General features: G+C 42.0%; 1 protein-coding gene across 1 annotated transcript in view; it reads right to left on the bottom strand.

Moving 5' to 3' along the window:
* SCP2 (sterol carrier protein 2) overlaps positions 1-20002 on the bottom strand; it is a 93576-nt gene extending 73574 nt beyond the window's left edge. The window contains exons 1-4 of the mRNA XM_084872914.1: positions 19779-20002; positions 10109-10166; positions 4663-4734; positions 960-1091 (exon numbers count right to left, since the gene is read on the bottom strand). Of these exons, the coding sequence (XP_084729040.1) occupies positions 960-1091; positions 4663-4734; positions 10109-10166; positions 19779-19847 (331 nt within the window). The 5' untranslated portion in view covers positions 19848-20002. The remainder of the gene's footprint in view (positions 1-959; positions 1092-4662; positions 4735-10108; positions 10167-19778) is intronic.
* Between the last annotated feature and the right edge of the window lie 362 nt (positions 20003-20364).

The raw sequence follows: 20364 nt of genomic DNA, 5'->3' as shown, positions 1-20364 counted from the left end.
TCAAACAGTATGACATTGTAAAGCTCCAAAAACTAAAATACTGAGTATGGAGCAATAATCAACAATCAGTCAGAACAGAATAAAGGATCTAATAAAAGACCCTAAAATATATGGAAATATAAAATATGATATATACCCAAGAGAACTGAAAGTCACACAAAAAAAGTGTACACAAATGTTTATTGTAGCATTATTCATAATAGCCAAAAAGTGAAAACAGCTGATAAAATGGATAAACAAATTATGGAACATCATACAATGGAATCTAACTTGGACAAAAAATGGAATGAAGTACAAGTAACATTCCAAAGCATGGATGAACTATGAAAACATAATGCTAAGTGAAAGCCACAAAGGCCATATATCGCTGAAACTGGTTTGGCTCAATGGATAGAGCGTTGGCTTGGGGACTGAAGGGTCCCGGATTCGATTCCAGTCAAGGGCATGTACCTTGGTTACAGGCATATCCCCAGTAGGGGGTGTGCAAGAGGCAGCTGATCGATGACTCTCTCTCATCGATGTTTCTAGCTCTCTCTCTCTCTCCCTTCCTCTTTGTACAAAATCAATAAAATATATATATATATTTTTTTTTTTTTTAAAGGCCATATATCATATGAATCCATTTATATAATGTTCAGACTAGGTAAATCCACAGAGACAGAAAGTAGATTAGTGGTAGGAAGGAGCTGGGGGAGAGGGAACTGGGGAGTGACTGCTAATGGGTACAGGGTTTCTTTTTGGTGGGATGAAAATGTTCTAAAATTAGATAGTGGGGATAGTTGCATAAATCTGTGAATATATTCAAAAACACTGAATTGTATACTTTAACAGGGTGAAATCACATATCCCTTTATTGTGTGTAATAAAGCCATCACTCAGGTGACCGAATGAAGACATGATGCCAGGGGACCGATAAGCCCACATCTATCTCAGTGCATAAACGAACCAGCACTACTCACCGCCCTGAATCAGCTGCCGGGCCATAAACAAAGCAGTAGAGCCAGTAGAACAGTTATTGTTAACATTGATTATAGGAATTCCAGTCAGCCCCAAACTGTGATAGATAGCCCTCTGCCCAGAGGTAGAGTCGCCTGTATAGAAAAAGAAATTACAATTTTAATATATGCAGCATGGGAATTGTGGCGTTGTAACACAATATAATACCACATTATTATTTTTCCATATTATTTCTTTGCCTACTATATTACATGGACAGAACAATAAATACACTATTAACAGCTTACTCAGAAACAGTTTTAACATTAAGTGCCATCTACTCTGCAAATATAAACAATTATCAAAATATAGAATGTAGAAAAAAACTCACAGAATGTATGTGCACTTCCTTTACACAATACAATGATAGGAAAGTAGAGAAATAACCAAGTAATAGCCAAGCAATTGAATGAGGGTTGCAATTTCCTGCTCTTATCTGTTATCTTATTCATAGTTTTGTATCCTTTTGTCCGTTTCACATAGATAACCTCTTTCAGTATTCCCTCAGCTTCTGTATGTCTGGAATAGTCTTTATTTCTCCTTCATATCCAAAGGATAACTCTGCTGATCATTTCTCTCTTCTAATAGTTTGAACATTTGGTTCCATTCTCTTCTAGCTTATAGGATTTCTGCAGAAAAATCTGACGGTATTCTAATAAGATTTCTTTTCATGATTACTGTCTGCTTTTCCTTGGTAGCCTTGATAATTCTTTCTTAATCATTAAGTTTTGAGAATCTATATATATAAAAAGCCAGTGACCGGAACACCGTAATGACCTGAATGACCAGTAGCTATGACACCCACTGCAGCCAATGAACTGGCTGATCAGGGGGTGGGGCCAGTTGGCCAACCTCCCTCAGTCCCTCCCCCCAGCCAGCCCTGCCCTTGATTTTACACACACACACACACACACACACACACTAATGGGGGCTGGGGCTGGCTGGCCAACCACCTACAGCCCCTCCCACAGCCCCCCTCACCCCAATCGGGGGTGGGACCCACCAGCCATATGGGGCCCCTACCCCCCAACCAGCCTGGCCCTGATTGGGTCCTGATGGAGGCAGGCCAGCCAGCCAACCTCCCACTGTCTCCTCCTTCCAACAGGCCTGGCCCTGATCCACCCTAATCAGGGCCGGGCTGGCCGGACCCCATCCATGCACAAATTCATGCACCGGGCCTCTAGTTTTAATATAATGTGCCTTGGATAAGGCCTTTTTTGGATTGAAATAATTAGGTGTTCTCTTTGGTTTTTGGATTTAAGGATCCAACTCTTCCATAAGTTTGAGAAATTCTCAACTATCTGAATAGACTCTGTTCCCTTTTTTCTCTTTTCTTCTAGTATACAAGTTATTATTTTTTTTTAATGTTTTTTATTGATATTTTGGAGAGAGAGAAAGGGAATAGGGAGAAAGAGAAACATTGATGAGAGAGAAATTTCCAAGAGTTTCCCCTGCATGCCCCCTACTGGGGTTCAAGAGGCAACCCAGCCATGTTCCTTAACCGGGAATCAAACCAGCAACCTGTGGATGCAAGGATCAATGTTTGACTGAAGAGCCACACCAACTGGGCTACACATTATTGCTCTTCTTGATGAAGTCAGATAGTTCTAGGAGAGTTCTTTCATTTATTTTTACTCGCAAGTTTCTATCTTCTTTGATCTGAATCATTTCTAGATTTTTATCTTCAATACCATTAATTTTTTCTTTCATCTGGTCAACTCTCTTTCCTAAGCTCACTAGTTCATTTTTCATATCTTTGGTTGAGTTCTTCAGCTCCAAAATTTCTATTTGGTTATTTTTAAAAGTTTTAAGCTCTTTGGTAAAGTACTCCATTTATTCATTGATTTTATTTCTGAGTTCATTAAACTGAGTTTTCCATGTCTTTAAGTTTATTTTCTGGAGATTTTTCATTTGCTTTCTGAACTGCCTTGTTACCTTGGTTATCATTGGTATTTGATGGATTATGCCTCTGCCTAGGCATTTATGGTAATGAAATCTGCTTTTTTAAAAATAGTAACAATTTCTACCAGGCAGGCTAAGATGTCTTTCTTTTGTTTTCCAGTAGGTGGCGCTGGAGCACAGGTTTTTACTTTCTCTTGCACTACTCTGGCTTCTCTGGCTTCTCAGATCTCTGTGGGCCTGGTGGAAAATGCCCTATATTCATTCCCTGGAGAGGTGGGCATCTTCTCTGTAACCAGGTTACCTCAGTCTCAGAACACCACCCCCGTGGGAAATTGTAATGTCTAATGGAGTTCTGAGTCCATGAAATCCCAGTACTCCCCCCTGAAACCAGATGCTGCCAGTACTGCCCAGCTCTCCCAGGTACCCTGGCTGAGCTCAACTGCAACAGGGACAAGGGGTGGAGTGGCAAAGGCCAGCTTGTGCATCTGTGGTTTTGTTCTCCCTGCCAGCAATGGCGACTGCCAGATCTCAGCTACCATAACTCTATCTCCATCACCACCATCCCCCCATCCCCTCACCCCCACCCCTCCACCACTGGAACCAGCTGCTCAGGGAGGAATGTGTCTGCCTCTCCAGTTCAACACTCACTTCCACAGCTTCTTCTGTGGCCCACTGCTAGCTCTGGAGCGTAAGGGGAGGCAGCCAGGCTCAGCGGCTTTGTTTTCTGCCTGATGATGACATCTGCTAAATCACAGCTGCCACACCTCTGTGTCCTGTCCCTGCTCCAGTCACTAGGTTCAACCACAGCACATGCTGACCACTCAGGCAGGAATGTTGGTTCTCCGCTCTGCTCTTCAGGGCTGCAGACTGTGCACATGCAACCTGACTCTTCTTTCCCAGGACCCACAGTGAACTTCAGACTGTATCTCTGGCCCCAACTCTGCTCTTCCCCCTTCTCTCCTTCCCTGCTCACTCTGAGTGGCCCACATTCTGATGTTTCAAGGCACGGCTTTCTCAGATGTGTTTGTGTGTTGAATTATAACTGTTCAAGGGAAGAAACTATAGGGACCTTTCAGGCTGCCATGTTTCTGACCTCGTTTCAACAGTTGACTTTTTTTGTGTGCTTTTGTTTCACTTTTTTTCCCCCTCTACAATTAGTATATGTCATTTTTTATCTTTTTTAAATATATTTTTACTGATTTCAGTGAGAGGAAGGAGAGGAAGAGAAAAATTGAAACATCAATGATGAGAATCACTGATCGGCTGCCTCCTGCACGCCCCCTACTGGGGATTGAACCTGCAACCCAGGCATATGCCCTTAACCAGAATCAAACCTGGGACCCTTCAAATCTGCAGGCCAATGCTCTATCCATTGAGCCAAACCAGCTAGGGCAGTACATTTTTTAATCAGAAAAGGTTTAATGAAAATTTTTTATAAAATAAAAAGACAATAAATGCAAATTTCAAGACAATAAGGAACAAAAATTTATCTTCTGAACAATAATTTTCTTTATATGATAGAACTATAGATAATTTTTTCATTTTAAAAGATAAATTTCTTTTCATTTATCGATTTTGACAATATAATAATGGTACAAAATATATGTTAAATTAAGCTGACACATAAGAGAAATCTAGGAATGATAGGTAAAACTCTGAATTCTGAGTTTTGAAAGTTAAAATTCATAAATATCCTTACATTATTTATGTGGTTGCTGCTAGATTTAGGTGAATAATTTTTATAATATGTAGTTTACCACATACCATAAACGTAGCCAATACATGCCTGTTCCACCGCTGAGTAAGGAATCTGTGCATCAGCTAAAGCCTTCTGACCTATAAAAACAGAGGGTTTCATCAAACAGCGCTTTAAGTATTTGCTTTAGGTGAGTAAAAATTAAGTTTAGGTTTTTCTCAGAGTAATAAATTTATCTCCATATAGCCTATTTTAAATTCAAATGACAAATCCTTCACCAAATCTTTTCAGATCTCTTCTTTCAGAAGTAATCATTTCTTCCTCTAAGTTACTGCATCACTTTTTCACACCTTCTCTTTAAAAAATATTTTTATTGATTTCAGAGAGGAAATAAGAGGGAGAGAGAGTCATTGAAGAGGAAATAAGAGGGAGAGAGAGTCATTGTGAGAGAGAGTTCTGCACAACCCCCACTGGACTAAACGGTAAATCAGAGGATTTGAACCGTGACCTTCTGGTTCATAGGTTGGCACTTAACCAGCAAGCCACATTGACTGGGCTCACATCTACTATTTGTTATTTAACATTTTCTGTCCTAACTATATACCTAACTATAAATATATTAAATCCCCTTAATGGCAAGCATATTAAATCTCCTTAATGGCAAGGCACTTGTCTTATTCATATCTGTGGCTCCACTGCACATGTAGTGGGCAAAATTGGATAGAATGTCCATATGGAGGATAAAGATGGATGGAAACACTCAGGTGCTCATCTTACAATGTCAGGATCAAGAAATGGAGCATTAAGGATGTTATTTAAAGTTATAGACATGATCAATGGAGGAACTAAAAAAATACATAAAAGTAAACTGGAGAGAGCGGGAAGGCTGGAGAGTGTTGGAGAGGGGGGAAAGAGAGCAACCGAAAGACTTGTATGGATGCATATAAGCACAACCAATGGACACAAGACACTGGGGGGGGAGGGAGGGGATGAGTGCATGTGACAGGGGGTAAAGGAGGATGGGGGAAGGTCAACGGGGTGGGGGGGAGGAGATATATGTACTACTATTTGTAATATTTTAAACAATAAAAAAAAGTAAAACTTGGGAGGAGAGTGGAGGTTGAAGAGTGTGAGTTAAATCCTCATCTATCTCAGTGAGAAGCAAACATATTGATAAGCGAAAAACTGAACTAAGTGTGATAGAATAGACATTTAGAGATATAGAGATAACCACCAGGACAACTAAAGCCAAAACAGTTAAAAGAAATTGTCTCCTGAGGAGCAGGCCTGGGAATCATAAGCCATTTTTTTTTTTTGTTTGTGTGTGTGTGTGTGTGTGTGTGTGTGTGTGTATAACCACATGAATGTATTACTTTGAATTTTTCTAGACTAAGAGACACATATGAGGGCATGAGGGGATGGGGGAAGAGGGATAATGGGGGAGGTAAGGACACATATGTAACACCATAATCAACAAAAAATTAAAAAACAAAAACAAAACTAAGAGACACATAATTGGTTATGGGATTACCTTTGACCAGTTATATTTTTCTGCTTAACATATGAGCAAAAAAATTAATTTTTAGTTATAATACTGAGACTAATAATGTAAACAGTCTGAAAAATAATTTGGCAAGAGTCTTAAAATGGCCAAAACCGGTTTGGCTCAATGGATAGAGCATCGGCTTGGAGACTGAAGGGTCCCGGGTTCGATTCCGGTCAAGGACACGTACCTTGGTTGCGGGCATATCCCCAGAAGGGGGTGTGCAAGAGGCAGCTGATCGATGACTCTCTCTCATCAATGTTTCTAACTCTCTATCTCTCTCCCTTCCTCTCTGTACAAAATCAATAAAATATATATTTTAAAAAAAAAAAGAGTCTTAAAATGTTCATAATTACTGTTCCAATTAGTCTACTTCCAAGCTCTGTCCTCAAAAGTACCTAGAGATGATACAAAAATTTTTTTAATAAATTTATTGATTTCAGAAAGACAGGGAGCAGGAGAAAGAGATAAAAACATCAATCATAAAAGAGAATTATTGATCAGCTGCCTCCTGGACACACACCCCCTGGGGATGAAGTCCATAACCCATGCATGTGCCCTGACCAGTAATTGGAATCGAACCTTGACCTCCTGGTCAACGCTCAACCACTGAGCCAAAATGGCCAGGGGAGACCAAATATTTATTTAGCAAGAATAAATACTGAATTTATATAGCAGTTCACTATAATTCTAAAATATTAAAAAGTTACAAACCCTAAATGTCCAACAAAAATCATAGCATAAATATATAATGATATATGAAAAAATTAATGTTTCAAACAACTTTAAGTAACAAGAGAAATGCTCATGATAAAATAAGTTTAAAGATTCAGAATATAAAACTATGTAGCATATGATCCTAGTAGGGAGCATGCAGGAGGGATCAGTGGTTCTCATCATTGATGTTTCTATCTCTCTCTTACTCTTCCTTTCTCTCTGAAATCAGTAAGAATATGTATTTTTTAAAAAGAATGTTATGGGTTTTTACCCCAAGGTAAACTAAATGTGATTGTTGTGGTCTGAAGATACATACATCTCACCTAAGACTATTTCAGAATTGTGAGTAGAGTCATATTTATACTTCTCATTTCCCTACAAACTTAGAACCAAGGGGTATTTATTTATTTACTTACTTATTTTTTTTTTTTATTTTTTTTTTTTTAGAGTGGAAGGGAAGAGGAGAGACAGAGAGAAACATCAATGTGAGAGAAACATCAATTAGTTACCTTCCCCACATGACCCAACTGGAGCTGGAGATCAAACCTACAACCCAAGTACGTGCCCTTGACCAGAATTCACGTTCTATCCACTGAGCCAAACTGGCTAGAGCTATGAACAAAGCTAGGTTTTAAAGTTTATTCTAGCCCTGGCAGGTGTGGGTCAGTTGGTTGAGTGTCATCCCATGCATCAAAAGGTCACTGGTTCAATTCCTGGTCAGGACACATACCCAGGTTGTGGGTTTGATCCCCAGTCAGGGTGCATACAGTGTAAGAGTCAACCCAATGATGTTTCTCTCTCCTTCTCCTTCTCCATTCCTCGCTCTCTAAAATCAATAAAAACATATGCTTTTTTAAGTTTATTCTACATAAAAGTTCCTTTTCTTTTTCTTATTGGTTTTAGAGAGGGAGGAAAAGAGAGAGAGAAAAAAATATTGAAGTGAGCCGAGACCGTTTTGGCTCAATGGATAGAGCGTCGGCTTGGGGACTGAAGGGACCCGGGTTCGATTCCGGTCAAGGGCATGTACCTTGGTTGCAGGTATATCCCCAGTGGGGGGTGTGCAAGAGGCAGCTGATCGATGACTCTCTCTCATCGATGTTTCTAGCTTTCTATCTCTCTCCCATTCTCTCTGTACAAAATCAATAAAAATATATTTTTTAAAAAAATATTGAAGTGAGATAAATACATTGATGGGTTGCCTCCGGGCATCAAACCCTCAATCTAGCTATGTGCCCTGACCAGAAATCGAACCCACAACCTTAGAGTGCACGGGAAAATGCTCCAATGAACTGAGCCAAACTGACCAGGGCAAAGTTTCTTTATTAAATGAAGTTTTCTTTTCCTGATTATGCTTACAAAAGAAGAGAATTTTAAGCACAGTCAGTTAATCTCTACAGTTAGTTTCAAACTCCATAACTTCACCTCAACATTACCATTTTATAATCAAAATGTTATATTCATATATTACTAAAATAACCACAAAATTTTAACTAACTAAAAGAAATGGAACAAAATATATACAAAGAACTGTTTAAAGCATTTCCCACTTCAGAGAAAGACAGAAGCTATTTGGAGACATATGTTAAGAAAATAGCTATAGCTGGTATTGCTCAGTGGATAGAGCATTGGCTTTTGTACCAAAAGGTCATGGGTTTGATTCCCAGTCAAAGGTACGTTCTTGGGTTTCAGATTCAATCCCCAGCCCTGGTCAGGGGCATGTACAGAAGGCAACCAAATGACATCTCTCTCACATAGATATTTCTCTCTCCCCTTTGTTTTTCTCCCCCTCCCTCTGTCCTTTCCACTCTCTCTGAAAAAAATGGGGAAAATATCCTCAGGTGAGGATTAAAAAACAAAAAAACAAAAGTGAGAGAAAGAGAATATTTAATAACATTACCCTGGCCAGTGCAGTTAGGTTGGTTGGAGCATCGTCTTGTACTCCAAGAGGTGGTGGTTCAATACCTGGTCAGGGCACATACCCAGGTTATGGGTTTTTCTCTCTCCTTTCCTCTCTCTAAAATCAATTTAAAAATTAAAACAAAATAAAGAGAATGTTTAGCAATATAAAAGATAAATATTAAATGAATAATGTCCACCCAGAGAATCAACATCAATTAATTAATCCTCATGAACCTTCCTTTTGAGGAGCAGAGATGCTCTGATTTCATATATAGTAATATCTAAATACTGAGTTAAATGATAGAGCTGAAACAAAATCCCAATATATGGACTGTAGGCACTAGTGGAGTATCTAATTAATAACGGTAGTAATTCTTCTTTTTAATAATATATTTTATTGATTTTTTTACAGAGAGCAAGGGAGAGAGTTAGAAACATCGATCAGCTGCCTCTTGCACACCCCCTACTGGGGATGTGCTCACAACCAAGGTACATGCCCTTGACCAGAATTGAACCTGGGACCCTTCATTCTGCAGGCCGATGCTCTATCCACTGAGCCAAACCAGTCAGGGCCGCAGTCATTTTTGGGGGGTTGCATTGCAACAAGCTAGCAGGATCGATAGTGCAGCTAGCAGCAGCCTAGCCCAAGCACGTGCCTCTGAAGACAGCTTAGAGCAGCGGTCACCAACCTTTCCCACCTCAGGGACCACCAGTGGGACCACTGGTTGGCAGCTGCTGCTCCAAAGGTTTCCTTAAACCAGCAGTTGCCAACCTCTCGGACCTCACGGACCACGGGTTGGCGACTGCTGGCTTAGAGAACACAGACCCACACACTGTGGACCCTTCTCTCTCTGAGTTCCAGCTCACTCACTAGGATGCATCCAAGTTCTTTGCTTAATACTCACCAGAATAAACAACAACAAATTGCATCACCTCATTTAGTCACACAATAGGCTAGTGATAGAAAAAGAATTCTCTACATTGGCTCAGTCAAGCAAAGAGAGGAAAGCCACCATACAGGTATTTAATACGTTTTGAATGTGATTATCCCTTTTCTAGAAAAGGAAGATGCTAATTTTGTCATATCTCCTAGAATCAAGTTATCCCTTTTAATTTCTCTACTTTTCTCTCCCACAGAGCCCTTCGCTGTCCCAACCAACAGCTGGGTAGCACGGACATCACTGCCACTGTCTGCTCTGGCTACCAGCTAGGAATGCCGAGGCTCTTCCCCTCCTCCTCCTGAAAGCCACTAGGCAGCTGCCTGTATAGGCTTTTATGGTGGCAAGGCTCCTCCACAATCAAGGCAGATCACACAACAAGCTACAATGCTCAAAGGTCTAAATGTTCTGTATTACCTGCTTCTTTTGCCAAGTCAGGGTAGTCTCTTGAGTTCTCAAGTCCAGGCTTCGTAAACTAGAAATACAGAGGGAGATAACAAACAGAAGCAAGTTTAGATTTCTTCACAACAGAACATCACAGAAATGCATTTATTCAAATAAAAACAGAATGAACACCTAGCATTTCCTTGATTCTGATAATAAATAATATAGTCCTTACTCTCAAGGAGATTCCAGCCTAATGAAAAATAGGAAATTACACTACAGTGTCATAAGTACAGAATGATTTGGAAGAGACAACTACCCAGAGTCAGAGGGAGGACTAGAAAGGCTTCCCAGAGGAACTGACATTTTTATGAAGTCTTTAAGGGTAACGGCCCCGTGAGAGAAAAGGAAATCCTAGAGCAGGGGTCCTCAAACTTTTTAAAGTGGGGGCCAGATCACGGTCCCTCAGAGAGCTGGAGGGCCAGACTATATGAACTACTAATTCCTACTGTAACACCTCGGCTGCGCTCACTGCCCAAAAAACCTGGCGGGCCGGATCAGACTCCTCTGCGGGCCGCATGTGGCCCGCGGGCCGTAGTTTGAAGACCCCTGTCCTAGAGCAAAGGCCTAGCCGTGAGAGAATGTGGCTCAATCCAAGTACTGCAAAAAACTTTTATATTGCAGAGGTTGAAGCGCAAGATGGGCAGTGATAGGGATAGAAAAATAACTTAGGAACAAATGGTAACTACTAACATTTCCTGGGAACTTACTGTGTTACGAATTGTGCTAAGCACTTTATATCTATTCACTCACTTGGTCCTCACAATAACACTAAGAGGTAGATTGTAGAGAGCGCCTGGGAAGGCACTTGAGCATTTCTTTAATTTTTGTCAGCTGAATCCAGTGGCATTGGCAGAGCCATGTCCTGGAAACATGCTTTGCCAGAGGCAGGAGTGTGTCAGCTTGACCTTCAGCCCAGGTGCCAGGGGGTGGGTTTTGTTATTTAAAACCAGCCAAGCACCAGGAACTAAGATGACTCAGGCCCACCCAAGAATGCCCATAATCTCCCTGTCTTGACCTTCAGTAAAACTTCCTGGGTTTTGCTGCATAAAATAAACACGCTGTATTAGCTCTGGGTCCTTGTCTCTCCAGCAGAGGACAGTGGTCCCACCCGGCCCCAGCTTTTTCTTTCCATCTCTGTGTCTGTCTCTTTCTTTCATTTTCTCAATCCCCAGCAGCCCCTGCTCTCGAGCCACGATGGATGCAGAAAAGAGAGAAATATTCACAGTAGATACTATTATTATCATCACCATTTTACCACTAAAAAAAAAAACAAAACAAAAAAAACTAGAGGCAACACTTCAAAGAATTAATAAAATAAGGAGTATTACAAAGTTAAAAAGTATCCTGAACTCTATCTCCTTCAACAATTCAGAAAAATAATTTTCACATAAAAACGAGCATCAGAGAAATGTTAGAATAAAATTCCATATAAACTAATTACAGGAAAAGAAAAAGGAATAAAATAAAATAAAACTAGAGCACAAAGACATTAAGCAACATTAAGGACACTCAACTAATATGCAGTGGAACTGAAACTTCAATAGTCTGGCTGTAGAGTCAACTCACAAGGGACCTTATAGGCACCTGGGAAGGCAAGGTTTTATCCTGAAGACAACAGGCTTTTTATTTTACTTTATTTAAAAAAATATATATATTTTATTAATTTTTTACAGAGAGGAACAGAGAGGGATAGAGAGTTAGAAACATCGATGCAAGATAAACATCTATCAGCTGCCTCTTGCATACCCCCTATTGGGGATGTGCCCGCAACCAAGGTACATGCCCTTGACCGGAATCAAACCTGGGACCTTTCAGTCCACAGGCTGACGCTCTATCCACTGAGCCAAACTGGTTTCAGCTTATTTTACTTTTTTAAAAAAATATTTTTTTATTGATTTCAGAGAGCAAGAGAGAGGGAGAAATAAATAGAAATATCAATGATGACAGAGAATTATTGATTGGCTCCCACCTGCATGTCCAACCTTGGGGATGGAGCCTGCAACCCAGCATATGCCCTGACCAGGAACTGAACTGTGACCTCCTGGTGTATTGGTCAACAAAACCTTTGAGCCATACCAGCCAGGCTATAGTAGATTTTTTTTAAAAGAGACTGGAATAAAATAATGAGATATTACTATACTCCTATTACAATGGCCAAAATCCAAACAGTTACAACACAAAGTGCTGACATGAATGTTGAGCAACAAGAACTCTCACTCATTACTGGAGGGAATGCAAAATGGCACAGCCACTTTGGAAAATATTTTGGCAGTTTCTTACAAAAGTAAACATTCTCTTACTACGTAATCCAGCAACTGCACTCCTTGTTATTTACCCAAATGATTTGAAACCTTCTGTCCAATCAAAAACCTGCACATGGATGTTTATAATAACTTTATAACTGCCAAAACTTGGAAGCAAACAACTTAGTGGGTGAATGAATAAATAGACTGGCACATTCAGGCAATGGCATATTATTCCATGCTAAAATGCTATGAGCTACCAATCCACAAAAAGACATGAACTTAAATGAATATTGCTAAGTAAAGAAGCTAATCTGAAAAGTCTACATACATACTGTGTAATGCCAATTATATGATATTCTGGAAAAGGCAAAACTATGGAGACAATAAAAAGATCAGTGGTTGTCAGGGGTAAAAGGGATGGAGGGATCACCAGACAGAGCACAGAGGGTTTTTAGGGCAGTGAACCATTCTGTATGATACTATAATGGACACATATCATCATTCATTTGCCCACATTCATTTGCCCACTAAGAGTGACCCGGATGTAAACTGAGAGACTGAGCGATAATGATGTGTCAACAGAGGTTTAGCAGTTGTGACAAAGGTACCGCTCTGGGGCAGATTACTGATAGTGGATTAAGCTGTGCACGTGTGGAGCAGAGAGTCTATGGGAACTCTGGGTACTTTTGGCTCAATTTTGCTGCGAACCTAAAACTGCTTTGAAAAATAAAGCCCTATTTTTTCAAAAAGGAAGAGAGACTGAGATGAGAAGATGAATTTTAGATCACTCTACATGCAATGTGGAAAATAATGAAGGGAGCAAAGCTGGAGGCAGTGAGACCAAATGGCATGATTCTGAAATAGACCAAGTGAGAGTTGACTAACATAGCAGCACAGAGGAGGAAAGAAGTGGAGAGCCTTAAGAAGCACAAAGAAAGTAAAATCTACCAAACTTGTGACTGATTAGATAAAGTGAAGTGGTATTAGTCATTGTGATAAAGAAAGATGACTTTTATTTTTTTTAATATATTTTTATTGATTTTTTTGCAGAGAGAAAGAGAGAGGGATAGAGAGTTAGAAACATCAATGAGAGAGAAACATTGATCAGCTGCCTCCTGCACACCTCCTACTGGGGATGTGCCCGCAACCAAGGTACATGTCCTTGATTGGTATCGAACCTGGGACCCTTCAGTCTGCAGGCCGACGCTCTATCCACTGAGCCAAACCGGTTTCGGTAGAAAGATGACTTAAAACTTTCTGACTGAAAACCACAATAAAATACGTATTATAACACAACCCAGCATACACATACAGTCTGCCCTTGGTACCCACAGGGATTGGTTCTGGAACATCACACACACACACACACACACACACACACACACACAGATACCAAAATCCACAGATGCTTGAGTCACATACATTAAATAGTGTTGTATTTGCATATAACTTACATATATCCTCCTGTGCACTTTAAATCATTTCTAGATTATAATACCTAATCTATATATATAAAAGCCTAAGCAGCCTAACGGCCGAACTACTGGTCGCTATGACACACCTTGTGGTCAGTGCACTCCCACAGCCAACCTCCCTCGGTCTCTCCCTGCAGCCGGCCAACTTCCCACATCCCTCACCGCCTGGCCTGGCTGGCCCTGATTAGGACTGGGCAAGACAGCTGTGACTGGCCTGATCTCCAGCCAGGCTGAGGGACCCGCCCGTGCATGAATTCGTGCACAGGGCCTCTGGTACAATATAATGCTATCTAAATAGTTGTTTGTTGTATTCTTTAGGGGAAAATGGCAAGAAAAAAGTCTGTACATGCCCAGTACAGATACATCCTCTGCAACCATTATAGGCCTAAATACATAGTGCACATCAACTACAACGACATTTTTAGGAGAATATCCTTTATCTGTAAAACCAACATATATAGAGGACCAACTGTATATTTATATGTAATTAAAGCAAAACTTTTATGAAATACTTATCTTTGTGATATTGGTACAATATTTTCTATTTTTAATTTTTTAAATGCTAGAGGAAACTTTCTAAATTGATTTCATTACCCCCAAAGGGTCACAAAATCCAATGTGAAACACTGTACAGATATTTAACTTAACTGCCACACTTCATTGTGGTGCCAAAATGCAGCTGTCAAACTGCTCCAAACCAAAATATTTAACATTTATTTCTGTCTCTGACCCATCCCAATTCTTCATAACCCCTGAATTTGGGAATCCTTCATAATTCCCTAATTCAGCATCCAAAAATTATCCATTCTCCTTCTACATAGTCTTCAGTTGACTAGTCACAATCAGAGCATTTACAGATAGCACGTATGTAAAGAGTACTTTGCTAGGCTCTAACAAGTAATAGCCATTAAACACTAAATTGCCAGCCATGTAGTAAAATAACATCACATTTCCATTTCTTACTGAAATCAAGGAAATTTTTTAAAAAATTACTCTGGCCAAAACCGGTTTGGCTCAGTGGACAGAGCGACGGCCTGCGAACCAAAAGGGCCCGAGTTCGATTCTGGTCAAGGCATGTACCTTGGTTGCAGGCACATTCCCAGGGGGGGAGGGGGGGTACAGGAGGCAATTGATCGATGTTTCTAATTCTCTATCCCTCTCCCTTCCTCTCTATAAAAAAAAATCAATAAAACATATCTTTAAAAAATTAGTCTGGCAAATAAACACATACAATATTACTGCTTCAAAATTTAAAGCATGTTTAGGTGGGAACTACCAAATGTCAATTAACAGTAGCTTGGATAAACTGTGATATGGTCACATTTTGGACATTACATCAATGAGAATAAACAATCTATACGCATAAAATTATGGATGAACTCACAAACTAATGCTGAACAAAAAAGTCATAACTAATCTATGGCGAGCCTTTGGAGGAGAGGAGTCAGTGACTGGATGATGGCAGAGGGGGAATTTCTGAGACCTAAAGTAACCACAGCGGATGGTCTGAACATAAAAATTCCTAAACAAGCCGAGACCGGTTTGGCTCAATGGATAGAGCGTTGGCTTGGGGACTGAAGGGACCCGGGTTCGATTCCGGTCAAAGGCATGTACCTTGGTTGCGGGCATATCCCCAGTAGGGGGTGTGCAAGAGGCAGCTGATCAATGACTCTCTCTCATCGATGTTTCTAGCTCTCTATCTCTCTCCCTTCTTCTCTGTACAAAACCAATAAAAATATAAAAAAAAAAAAAATTCCTAAACAAAAATGAGTCAATAGACAGGCTGGCTCAATTAAGGTAAAGACTGACTTTTGTCAAGGGAGATACAGGCCTTTTTCCACCCACTCCCCTGCCTACCTCCCCTCTGATAACCGTCAGTTTGTTCTCTGCATCTATGAGTCTCTGTTTGATTTTGTTTGTTTGTTTCTTTTTTTAGATTCTACATGTAAGTGAAATCATATGATACTGTCTTTCTGTCCAACCTATTTCACTTAGCACAATACCCTCTAAACCCATCCATGTTATCACAAATGACAAGATTTTTTATAACTGAGTAATATTTCATTGTATGTGTTTACGACATCTTCTTTATCCACTCAACTATGGATGGACACCTAGCTTGTTATTTCTTGGCTACTGCAAACAATGCTCCAATGAACATAGGGGTGTATATATCTTTTTGAATTATTGTTTATAATTCAATATTTAGATAAATACCCAGAAGTGGAATCACCGCTCCATTTTTAATTTTTTGGGAAGCCCCATGATGTTTTCCATAGTGGTGCACCAACTCACAATCCCACCAACAGTGCACGAGGGTTCCCTGTCTCCACATCCTCGCCAACAATTGCCATTTGTTGTCTTTTTTATAATAGCCCATCTGACAAGTGTGAGGTGATATTTCATTGTGCTTTTGATTTGCATTTCCCAATGACTGGTGATGTCAAGCATCTTTTCATGAGTGTGTTGGCCATCTGTATATCCTCTTTGAAGAAATGTCTATTCATGTTCTCTGTCTGTTTTTTAATTGGGTTGTGGGTTTTTGGATGTTGAATTGTATAAGTTCATTAAATATAGGATGTGGCAAAAGTGGGTTTTCAACTATGAGTATGTGAAATTATTTATTCTTGTATTATTTATTAATTACTAGTATTATTATTTATTAATTACTAGAGGCCCAGTACACGAAATTCATGCATGGAAAGGGGTCCCCTCAGCCCAGCCTGCACCCTCTCCAATCAGGGACCCTTGGGAGATGTCCGACTGCCGGTTTACTGGGCCTAAACCAGACATCCCTTTCACAATACAGGGCTGCTGGCTCCTAACCACTCACCTGCCTGCCTGCCTGGTTGCCCCTAACTGCCCCTCCCTACCAGCCTGATTGCCCCTCACTGCCTCTGCATGCTGGCCTGATCGCCCCTAACTGCCCCCCACTACTGGCCTGGTTGCCCCCAACTGCCCCCTCCCTGATGGCCTGGTCACTCCTAACTGCCCCCCCACCGTCCTGGTCACCCCTTACTGGCACCCCCTCCAGAGAGGAAGGGAGCAAGATAGAGAGCTAGAAACGTCAATGAGAGAGAAACATCGACCAGCTGCCTCTTGCACACCCCCTACAGGGGATGCGCCCACAACCAAAGTACATGCCCCTAACCGGAATCGAACCTGGGACCCTTCAGTCTGCAGGCCGATGCTCTACCACTGAGCCAAACCGGTTTCGGCTAAATTAGGAATTTTTATGTACAAAGCACCACTCAAAATTTTGCAAACTTATTTCAGCTGTGATGTAAGATGTATCTCTATGGGTAGTAGATTATCACACATAAAAGTAATATTAAAAAGAGTAAGTGGTGCCGGAACCGGTTTGGCTCACTGGATAGAGCGTCAACCTGCGGACTGAAAGGTCCCGGGTGCAATTCCGGTCAGGGGCATGTACCTTGGTTTCGGGCACATCCCCATTAGGGAGTGTGCAGGAGGCAGCTGATTGATGATTCTCTCTCATCTATGTTTCTAACACTCTATCCCTCTCTCTTCCTCTCTATAAAAAAATCAATAAAAAAAGTATATTTAAAAAAAAAAAAGAGTAAGTGGTTAATTATATGGTCCTAACTCCAAAGGCACCAAAATTTCTAAAATGGTTAACGCTTGAGGAAACAAGGTTGGAAATATCTTCACCAAGACACTGACCATCGTTTTCTCCTCATCTGTACTTCAAAATGTCCCTGAGAACCCTAATACACTGCTGGTGGGAATGCAGAGTGGTGCAGCCATTATGGAAAAACAGTAGGAAGTTTCCTTAAAAAATTAAGTGTGAATCTGCCATTTGACCCAGTCATTCCACTTCTAGAAGTATATCCTAAGAAACATGAAATACCAATTAGAAAGAATGTGTGTTCATAGCAGCACAGTTTACAATAGCTAAGATCTGGAAACAGCCCGAGTGCCCATCAGCAGATGAGTGGATTAAGAAGTGGTACATTTGGCTAAAACCGGTTTAGCTCAATGGATAGAGCGTCGGCTTGGGGACTGAAGGGTCCCGGATTCGATTCCGATCAGGGGCATGTACCTTGGTTGCGGGCATATCCCCAGCGTGGGGGTTGTGCAGGAGGCAGCTGATCGATGACTCTCTCTCATTGATGTTTCTATCTCTCTATCTCTCTCCCTTCCTCTCTGTACAAAAATCAATAAAATTAAAAAATCAATAAAAAAAATTAAAAAAAAAAAAAGAAGTGGTACATTTGCCAGGACCGGTTTGGCTCAGTGGATGGAGCGTCGGCCTGCGGACTGAAAGGTTCCGGGTTCGATTCTGATCAAGGGCATGTACCTTGGTTGCGGGCACATCCCCAGTGGGGGGTGTGCAAGAGGCAGTTGGTCGATGTTTCTCTCTCATCGAAGTTTCTGACTCTCTGTCCCTCTCAATTCCTTTCTGTGTAAAATCAATAAAATATATTTCAAAAAAAAAAAAGAAGTGGTACATTTATACCAGGGAATACTAGGCAGCAGTACAAAAAGGAGGATCTCTTTCCCTATGACATACCATGGCAGGACGTGAAGAGTATTATGCTAAGCAAAATAAGCCAGTCAGAGAAAGTCGAATATCACATGATCTCCTTCATATGTGGAAGGTAAGGAACAAAATAGATGCAGAGACAGAAGCATTGAACAGACTGTGGAATCTTAGAGGGAAGGCTGCGGAGGGCGGTGAGTGGGAAGTGATCAACCAAAGACCTTGTATGCATAGATGCATAACCCATAGACTCAGACAATAGGGTGGTAAAGCCTAGGGTAGGGGGGTTGGGGGTGGGGATGAGCTAGAAGGGGTCGGGGGGGGGGGGCATATTAATACTTTCAACAATCAAGATTTAATTTTTTTTAAATGTCCCTGAGAAGGGCCGAAACCGGTTTGGCTCAGTGGATTGAGCGTCGGTTTGGGGACTGAAGGGACCCGGGTTCGATTCCGGTCAAGGGCATGTACCTTGGTTGCGGGCATATCCCCAGTGGGGGGTGTGCAAGAGGCAACTGGTCGATGACTCTCTCATCGATGTTTCTAACTCTCTCTCTCTCTCCCTTCCTCTTTGTACAAAATCAATAAAATATATTTTTTAAATGTCCCTGAGAAGGAATCCAACATCAGTCCCCTCTTATCCTTGGAGGATCTGCTCTGAGACCCTCTGTGGGTCTCTGAGACCACAAAGAGTGCCTAGCCCTAAACATACTGTTTACTTCCTATCTATACATATGCACGATAAAGTTTAGTTTATAAATTAGGCACAATGGCTAAGAATAAAATAAAAATTATAACGATATTCTGTAATAAAAGTTATGTAGATGTGTTTTCTCTCTCTCTCTCTCTCTCTCTCTCACACACACACACACACACACAACCAAGATGGCTAAGTGCATGGCTGCTTAAGTGACTAGGTGGGTAGTGCAATTTAGAACTTAGGAATGTTTATTTGGGGGCTTTTCCAGTGGCTGGCGGCAGCTAACGGAAACCGTGGATACGGGGGACCACTGTGTTCCTAGGAGTGCTGAGCAGGTGGCGTTCTCCACCGCTTCCCTGCCGGGAGTGGGGTGGACCTTGCCTCGTCGGAAGGTCCGCTCAGAGTCAAAGGAGACACGGGCTGGGGATCCTCTTGCTGTGTCCCTCACAAACTCCGTCGCGGGGACGAAACAGAAGGAGGGAGAGGAAATTGGCGCATGAAGAACCGGGAGACACTGCAACCCCTCAGACCCTCTACATCACAACCCGCGCCAACTGCCGCTCCGATGCCCCGAGGGCCGATGTCCCAGGCGGCGGGGTGGGGGACGGGCCCGCGCCCCGCGCGCGCCAGCACGGGCCGGGGCTCCTGGGGCTCCCCTGCCCGCACCCGGACCGAGCGGAGCGCGGAGCCCGCCTCCCGGGCGGGGCGGCCCCGTTACCTTGGTCATCCCAACGCCCACCACGAACACCCGGCGCAAGGGCCGGGGCCCCAGGGAGGTGATCGTCATGGCTCCACGGCGCGGTCCTGGCGGCGGACAGACGCGGGGCGGCGCAGCGGGGTGCTGTCAGACTGCAGAGCCGGGGAACCCCAGCGACCCCGGGTTTAAGGGGGCGGGAGCCTGAGGAGGGGCAGAGGGGAGGGGTGACGGGCGCCTGCGCCTGCGCGGAGGCTCGGCTGCGCGCGCAGCTTTGGGGGCGGGAGTTATTAGCAAGCCCCGCCCCTTCCCCCCCCCCCCTTTTTTTTTCAGGTTTATTAAAGAGAGGCAGGGACAGTGAGCTGCGTGAATGAACCTGGAGAGTATTATGCTAAGCGAAATAAGTCACAATCAGGGAAAGACAAATATCCCAGGATCTCACGCATATGTGGAACCTAATGAACAAAATGAACTGATGAACAAAATAGATCTAGAGCCGAAACCGGTTTGGCTGAGTGGATAGAGCCTCGGCCTGCGAACTGAAGGGTTCTGGGTTCGATTCCTATCAAGGGCATGTACCTTGGTTGCGGGCACATCCCCAGTGGGGGGT

Source organism: Pipistrellus hanaki (assembly GCF_964339955.1).
Source record: "Pipistrellus hanaki genome assembly, chromosome: 2".
Taxonomy (NCBI): Eukaryota; Metazoa; Chordata; class Mammalia; order Chiroptera; family Vespertilionidae; genus Pipistrellus; species Pipistrellus hanaki.
Note: the sequence above shows the minus strand (reverse complement) of the source record. Positions and strands in the feature narration are given on the sequence as shown.